The sequence below is a fragment of the Podarcis muralis genome, chromosome 7 (assembly GCF_964188315.1).
Source record: "Podarcis muralis chromosome 7, rPodMur119.hap1.1, whole genome shotgun sequence".
Classification (NCBI taxonomy): Eukaryota; Metazoa; Chordata; class Lepidosauria; order Squamata; family Lacertidae; genus Podarcis; species Podarcis muralis.
The window spans coordinates 17,556,266-17,565,152 of NC_135661.1; the positions used below are offsets into that span (position 1 = coordinate 17,556,266).

Here is an 8,887-nt window from a genome sequence, read left to right on the forward strand (position 1 = left end):
TGGGCTTTGTTGGTGCCAGCAGCAGCAGTGCTTGAGTGGCCGTCATTTTAAGCAGCCCCTCTCCAGAGGCCTTTCACACACCACTCATCGTCACTCTGCCGCCACCCCACCACTGCTAGCCCCTGCCGCTTGCAAGACACAGGTAAGCAGCCACTGGAGCTCGTGGTGCTCTTGCATCACCCCCCCAAAAAACAAAATATAGTACAGTCCCCCACAAGATCTGAGGGACAGTGGACTGGCCCCCTGCTGAAAAAGTTTGCTGACCCTTGCATTAGACCACAGAAGACACAGAATGATAACTATGAAAAGCCACTATGATCCAAATGTGTGTTTCTCTTTTTATTTTCTTTTAAATTTTGGCCAGCCAATAAATCCAAAGAGACAACAGCTGAATCTCTTTCTAAAAAAAGAAAATATTTGGGAAGTGCACCTGTTTGTGGCCTTTCTTGAGCTCCCTTTGTTCTAGCAAGATCACAGGTGAAGGCCGTCAGTCTTAAAAACATTTCCGGTGAACAACGCCTGGGCCAAAGTCTTTGTAATCGTTGAGGGTGACCCACATTTGTCTGAAAGATGTCAAGCAAGTCAGGATGGAGGCCCCGATCCACACGCAGTACTTCCTCTCTGGCGGGGCAATGATCCTTACCGATATCCCGATTGGCACTTGAAGCTGCATTTCCTTCAGGATACGCTCATCCAAGCCATAAAACAAGGTGGATCCACCCGAGAGGAGAATGTTCCCATATAGATCTCTGCGGACGTCAATGTCGCATTTCATGATGCTGTTGAAAGCCATTTTGTGGACTCCGGGAGCATCAACACCAATGTTAGCTGGCGCGAAAAGAGCTTCAGGGGCTCGGAAGAGTTGGCTTCCGATCCTGATGATATTGCCATCTGGTAGTTTATACTCTCTGAGAAGATATTCTGGCTTGGCTTTCATTTCTTGGATGGGATCTAAAGCCACGTAGCAGAGCTTCTCCTTGATGTCTTTCACGATTTCCCTTTCTGCTGTGCTGACGAAGGAAAGCCCACTCTCCAGAAGGAGCCTCATGAAGTACTCAGTGATGTCCCGCCCAGCGACGTCCAACCTGGAGACAGCATGTGGCAAGCAGTAGCCTTCGTAGATGGGGACTGTGTGAGTGACACCATCCCCACTGTCTATGACTATCCCCGTGGTCCGTGCTGATGCATAGAGTGCCAAAGTAGCCTGGACAGCAACATACATAGCAGGCACCTTGAAATTTTCAAACATAATCTCTGTCATTCTCTCCCGGTTCTGGAGAGGATTCAGCGGGGCTTCAGTCAAGAGCACTGGTCTGTCGCTGGATTTGATCCTCAGTTCACACTCATAAACATGCCTCCATATCCTCTCCATGTCGTCCCAAGATGTCACGATGCCATGGTCAATGGGGTAATTCAGTGACAAGACACCCCTTTTGCACTGAGCTTCTTCTCCAATGTAAAATTCCTTCTGGCCAGCACCAAGCATTGTGGCTTTGGCTTTGGAGCGGCCAACAATTGCTGTAATGACTACCCTTGGGGCACTGTCCCCAGCAATGCCAGCCTTGCATAATCCAGACCCATTGTCAAAGATCACAGCTGGGATGTCTAGAAGCTTGGGATCAGACATTCTTTGGACGGTTCTCTACGCAGCTGGTCTGGAGAAGCTGGTCTGGTGAGGCAGGGTAGGATTGGAGGCCAAACAGAATGTTCAAGAATGGAGGTTCTAGAGTGGTGATGTCATATACAACCGCCACTCTGGTAGGCAAGGCTGTTGCTTTAGCCAAACTATACAAGGTGAAGCTGATCTAGCCATCCTGGTGGATGTTTTCAGGTTACTAATTCCAACTCTTTTTTTTTTAACCTGGAATACCTGCACAGTGGAAGGATTACTTGACAATAGATGATATCTCAATAGAGGCTGTTCCTAGTAAGGTAAAGGTAAAGGTAAAGGTAAAGGGACCCCTGACCATTAGGTCCAGTCGTGGCCGACTCTGGGGTTGCGGTGCTTATCTCGCTTTATTGGCTGAGGGAGCCGGCGTACAGCTTCTGGGTCATGTGGCCAGCATGACTAAGCCACTTCTGGTGAACCAGAGCAGCACACAGAAATGCCATTTACCTTCCCACCAGAGCGGTACCTATTTATCTACTTGCACTTTGACGTGTTTCCAACTGCTTGGTTGGCAGGAGCAGGGACCGAGCAACGGGAGCTCACCCCGTTGTGGGGATTCGAACCGCCGACCTTCTGATCAGCAAGTCCTAGGCTCTGTGGTTTAACCCACAGCACCACCCGCGTCCCAGTAGGTTGTTCCTAATCATCTATAAAATCAGGATCATAGGTTAGTGGGGAATGTGGTCCAAGACGAACAGAAAATATGGGGTGGGTGGCATTACTTTGTACCAAATCAGACAAGCTTGTCTACCAAGGTCACTATTATCAACACTGACTTGGCAGAGTACTCTGAAAGGATCCTTTGCCAAGCCTACCTGGAGATGTCAGGGGATTGATGCCTGCATCAATGGAGCCTCTCCAGGTTTCGGTTTGGATGTACTTGTGATGCAAGTGACTGTCTCTGACTCTGAACCTCACACACCACAGTCCTACGCAGTGCCACCGAGTTCAATGTTACAGGGAACAAAGGGGGACTTCCTTCTGAGTAAGCATCCATGGGATCTAGCTGCCTGCCATTTGAGCTGCGGTGATTCTGGATAGTGTTGTTGTTTTGAGGTGGTGTTATGTTTTAAGACCCCTTGCCTTTTTGTTTTTTTTTTTAAGAACAGTGGGAGAGAAGTTTCAGTAACAATAACAACATATATAATCTGAGTGCATTATAGAAAGCTATCAAGTTTGACTGAAATATACATCTCTCTCTCTCTCTCTCTCTCTCTCTGGGTGTGTGTGTGTGTATAGTCACCTGTGTGTGCAGTTAATGGGTAGAGAGACCTGCAGCAGTTGCATTTTAATTGCTTCTCCCGATAGCCTTAAGTTATGGCCAGCTTCAAAGCGAGGGTGGCTTCCATTAAATTTAATTACTCTCCCTTGCAGCCAGCATGGCAAAGGTGCCAGCACCTAATTAAAGGTGGTTATGAATCAGAAGCAGATCCGAGCTGAAAGATTCAAGATAAAGAGGCACTTCGAAACGTGAGCAGAGGACTTGTAGGTGCAAAGGGGGTTTTGTGTCGCAGGGGGGGGGGGAAAGAAAGAAAGAACCTTAGTATAGCAATAATGGGCACTGGAGCTCTTGTTGCCTCCAGGAATGTTATAGGTTCCCCACCCTCAAGAAATGTTTATTAGCCTTACTGGGGGGTGAGGAATCTATTAGCTTTTCAGATGTTTCTCCCTAGGAAACCTCTCCACATTTGCTACAAAATTTTGCTCTGAGCCAGGAATGGGGAACCTGTGGCCCTCCAGATGTTTTGGGACTCCAGCTCCCCTCATTCCTGACTATTGGCCATGTTGTCTGGGGCTGATGGGAGTTGGAGTCTAGCAGCAGCTAGAGGGCGATGGGTTCTCCATCCCTGCTTCAGGCAGAACTAAACAGCAACTCTGTGCAATGGGTACACTTAGCCTGGATAGCTCAGTTGGTTAGAACGTGTTGCTGATAATACCAAGGTTGCCGGTTTGATTCCTGGACGGGACACCTGCATATTCCTGTATTGCAGTGGATTGGATTAGATGATCTGCAGGGCTCCTTCCAACTTGACAAAATACAATTCTGTGATTCAAGTTTTAGGATTGCATCCAAAGTTAGTCCTGCTCCCTAGTGGACCAACTGAACTTAAAGGATACGACTAATGTAGCTTTATTAATTTCAGTGGGTCTATTCAGGGTAGGATTTAGAACCCTTAACCCCTTTACTTTATAACATAGATTTATTAATTGAGATGCATTTTATAATATATGATCAAACTGCTAGGAATTGTGCCCTCTTTAACTCTTAACCTCAATAAATCTTGTATACTTTATTTGCTATTTTTATACAACTTTGCATGGTGCCGTTGTGCAGTGGCTGCTGGTTTTATTAATGTTAATATGTAATTGTATTGGAAATGCTTGCTATGGTTGATGGAAATGCTTTTAATGATTTGTAGTTTATTTTACAATGATTTAAAATGTTGTGATGTTTCTATTATCAAAAACGATTTATTTGTCGTACTGGGTTATGACTTTTATTCTGAGTAGGCCCATTGAAACGAACAGATAAAAGTTAGCCAGTTCCATTAACTTCAGTGGGTCTACTCTGAGTAAGCTTAACCTTGGAGACCACTTATGTTTTGAAATAATCTGATATTGAGGTGTTATTGTATTGATGTAATGATTGGCTTTTTTGTGTTGTGAATTATATGGGTGTAGTTGGAGATGGAAGTGTGGAGCTCTTAAGGCCAAGATGAATAATATATCCATAAGGGTTTTTTGTCCTCAGAGAAGTGTTTTACATGAACCAGAATAGTCACATGACAGCACATTGGGCAATGTGCAAAGCAGGGAGAACAAAGGAGGAGAAAAATCCCAGGTGCCAATATTCCAAGGCAGCAGAAAATACTTTTTATGCATGCGACGACAGCCGCACGGATGCTGTTAGCCCAGAGATGGAAAGAAAATAAAGTCCCTACCAGAGAAGAATGGCAAATTAAACTGATGGACTATGCTGAAATGGCAAAATTGACCGGAAAGTTCAGAAACCAAGAAGACCAAAACTTCAACAAAGAATGGGAAAATATTATATCTTTGAGACCACTGTAAGCAGATGAAAACACTAGCAGGATTGCAATAACACTTCAAAGGAAGCAAGCACTATGGAGATATTGGAATTACCATACTTTTTCCGTGTATAAGACTAGGTTTTTTTAAACTAAAAAATAATGTTAAAAAGGAGGGTAGTCTTATACATCGTGGCACTCTCCCCCATTTCCTTAATTTTGAGTCCTCGAATATAGGGGGCTCCTTATACATGGGGGCGTGTGTTATACACAGAAAAATACAGTATATAAAATGTGGATTATTGCAGTAGAAAAGATTTAACAAAAGGACCCATGGAGGGGATGGTGGGAATTCCAGAGATTTGAGGGAATCTTTTAACTGTTGGTGTGTGTGATTGTATTGTTATAACTTTATATTTGTAAAATCAAATAAAAATGATTTCAAGAAAAAGAAAAAGAGAACTCCCAGCAGCTACTCTCCATGATGACTATTTTCTACTGCCGCTCTCTTAGGCAGGATGTCTCTGAATGCCAGTTTTGGGAAACTACAGAAGGGGAGAGTGCTCTTATGCCTAAGCCCTGCTTGCAGATTTCCCAGAGGCATCTGATTGGACCCTGTGATAACAGGCTGCTGGACTAGGTGGTTCACTGGTCTGATCCAGGGGGGCCCTTCTTACATCTTTTAGGATGTCCACCTACTCCAAAAATACAGAAAACCTTCCTGCTCATTCTCACAGACCAAATCTCAGTCAAACAACCTCTGTAGAGGGCTTCAGCCTTCCCACGACAGATGGTGACAAAGAACTTGGCTCAAGAAGCAGGATTCTGGAAAACTGTGAAGAACGGGGTAGGGTTTTTTATTTTATAGCGAGGGCAAGATTGCTGGAATTTCAGCCCAAACACCTGTGAATGGCTTCCCACAGATGCTGATCTCCCCCCCGTGAGGAGGCACAAATCATAAATAGTTTAATAAGCTATTTATAGGGCATTCTTTGCCTGCTTTATTTGAAAATGGCTGAACACACAGTTTCCACTTCAGGTACTCTACATAGCTTTCTGTGTTTATTGACCTCTCTCTTTCTTTCAACACACACAAACCACTTTCTCCTCCATTTGATTCCACTGCTGAACAAGACCCATTAGGCTTCCCCGGCACCGAACTCCAGTGAGTTTTCAAGTTAAAAAAACCAGGACATTTTAAAAGCCACGTAGAAGGGGAAAAGAAAAGGTGGATTTTTCAAGAACTGGAATGAGATTGGTTCTCCTGTGGAACTGGCTTTCAGGAAGGATAATGGTTGATTTATTCATTTTAATTTAATTGGGTTACTTCTATGTTGCCGTTGGCATAAGCCACAGGGCAGTGTTCAGCAGAAGCCAAATAATTTATTTCATTTATTATATTTGTGTCCTACTTATACCCCAAGGAGCTCAAGGTGGCATGCATGGATTTTCCTCTCTCCACTTTATCCTCACAACATCCCTGTGAGGTAGGTTGGGTGAAGAAACAGTGACTGGCTAAAGATCACCCAGCTGGCTGAGTGGGGATGTGAACCTAGACTGAAACTCTAGCCATGATACAACACACCAGCTCTCTGACAAAAAGAACCCATGAAATAGCACCATTCTTAAAAAGCAGCAATTCACAGCAATTCACAAAATTGGTGATGGGGAGTCTATAGCCCTCCAATTGCTGGTGACGCTGTAGTCTAAACCACTGAGCCCCTTGGGCTTGCCGATCGGAAAGTTGGCGGTTCGAATCTCCACGGCGCGGTGAGCTCCCATTGCTCTGTCCCAGTGGCAAAGCTGCATGCTCCGGCATCGGGGGCGGAGATCAGGTGGGGGTGTGGCTGGCACGCATCCCAGGGGCATGGCATGCCACCCGTGGGCACGTGGCACACATCCTGGGGGCATGGTGTACCACCCGTGGGGACATGGTGCCCTGCACGGTGGGGGGTGCGCGGCGTGTGTCTGGGGGGACCAGCCGCCATGGTACCCCCTTCCCCAATGGTGCCGGGGGCGGTGCACTCCCCCGCCCCCCTTTCCTCTGCCAGTGCTCTGTCCCAGCTCCTGCCAACCTGGCATTATGAAAGCATGCCAATGCAAGTAGATAAATAGGTACCACTGTGGCAGGAAGGTAAATAGCATTTCCATGCACTCTGGTTTCCATCACGGTGTTCCGTTGCGCCAGTAGCACTTTAGTCATGCTGGCCACATGACCCAGAAAACTGTCTGTGGACAAACGCCAGCTCCCTTGGGCTGAAAGCGAGATGAGCGCCGCACCACCGCATAATCGCCTTTGACTGGACTTAACTATCCAGGGATCCTTTACCTTTTACCTTTTACCAGTTGCTGAACTCTAATTCCCATCAGCCCCAGCCAACATAATCAATGCTGAGGGATCATGGGAGTTGTAGTCAAGCAGCATCTGGAGGGCGATAGGTTCCATAAATTGGTAACAATAATTTGAGACATTCAAAAAGTAAAAAATCATAATAGGCCAAAAGCAGATGAAAATTTGCATCCTCTTTCTCAACATCTGGGTAGGCTTGTCTAAACAAAAATGCTTTTTAGCAGCCGCAAGAAAATGTGTAGTGGAGGCTCAGCCCCTCCAAACATCCCTATTTTCCAGGGACAGCCCTGGATTTACAGAAGTTGTCCCGGTTTCTGATTTGATCCTGGAATGTTCTGCTTTTCCTTAGGACATCCCTATTTTCATTGGATAAATGTTGGAGGGTATGGAGTTATGCGAACCACACACATCTGAAGGCAGCCCTGTAGAGAGAAGCTTTTAAATGTTTAATTATGTTTTTATAAATGTTGGAAGCTGCCCAGAGTGGTTGGGGCAACCCAATCAGATGGGCAGGGTATAACAACAACAACAACAACAACAACAACAACAACACAGTAAAACCTTGGTTGTCGAACGTAATCCGTTCCAGAAGACCATTTGATTTCCGAAACGTTCGACAACCGAGGCACGAATGGTTGTAGGAGCTTCCTGCACTCAAGTGGAAGCCGTGTCGTTTGCTTGGTTTCCGAAAAACATTAGAAAACTGGAGCATTTACTTCTGGGTTTTTGGTGTTCGGGAGCCGAAACATACGATAACAGAGGTGTTCGGAAACAGAGGTTGACTGTAATAGAATAATACGTCTCTCTTGGGGGTCCCCAAAAAAATTTAAAGGAAAAAAATACTGGATGTACATTTCCATAAGATAAGATAAAAAACACATAAAATAAAGCCTACATACAACAACAGTGTTGTGTAGGCTCCTATGATGTAAGTAATGGGTCCCGCCTGCTAGCCTGCTCCCAGTGGTAACTGGTTTGCTCATTTCTATATATAGGGTGCCTACATTCTGCATGGACTGGTTGCATGGCAATATGTGCAAATGCCTTTGGATACCTATTAGGTTCATAAATTACCATATAGCATACATTCAGCACAAAAAACAGTGACAATTTGTTGTTGACAAAGGACAGCTGGACGTATAAAGGGCCCCATTACCTTCAGTAGCTTAGGGCCTCATCAAACCTAAATCCGACACTGGACAACACAATGGCAAAACAACTTTGTGGGTGTCGGGGAATTTTACTTTTTGAAATATGGCAACCCTACTGTTGCGTGTTTCTGGGAATCATAAGCAGGAAGAGTTTGTGTTTCACTCAGGTCGTGCTTGAGAGTTTCCCAGTGACCTGGTGACAGTGACCTGGTTGGTCACTGTGAGAACAGGATGCTGGACTTGTTGTTGTTTAGTCGTGTAGTCGTGTCCGACTCTTCGTGACCCCATGGACCAGCGCACGCCAGGCACTCCTGTCTTCCACTGCCTCCCGCAGTTTGGTCAAACTCATGCTGGTAGCTTCGAGAACACTGTCCAACCATCTCGTCCTCTGTTGTCCCCTTCTCCTTGTGCCCTCAATCTTTCCCAACATCAGGGTCTTTGACACTGGACTAGATGGGCCTTAGTAGTTCCACCCCCCTCAGATGTTTGGGGGTGGTCATGGCCCAGGAAAGGGTATTCTCTGTGACAGCCCCTAAATTATAGCATTTCCTCCCTGCAAAGGTGCATCCTTACCTGAAGGAGCGTCTCCACCCCGCCTTGTTCTGCCTGGACACTGAGGTCCATCAGTGAGGGCCTTCTGATGGTTCCCTCGCTGCTAAAATCCAAGTTACAGGGAACCAGGCAGAGG

The 8,887-nt window shown here is 45.8% G+C and overlaps 1 protein-coding gene across 1 annotated transcript; it reads right to left on the reverse strand.

The window, feature by feature from the left end:
- Positions 1-445: 445 nt before the first annotated feature.
- Positions 446-1,917, reverse strand: LOC144328380 (actin-1-like). The gene has a single exon (XM_077931320.1). It carries the CDS (start codon positions 1,625-1,627, stop codon positions 494-496), a length of 1,134 nt encoding a protein of 377 aa, XP_077787446.1. The 5' UTR covers positions 1,628-1,917; the 3' UTR covers positions 446-493.
- Positions 1,918-8,887: the final 6,970 nt, after the last annotated feature.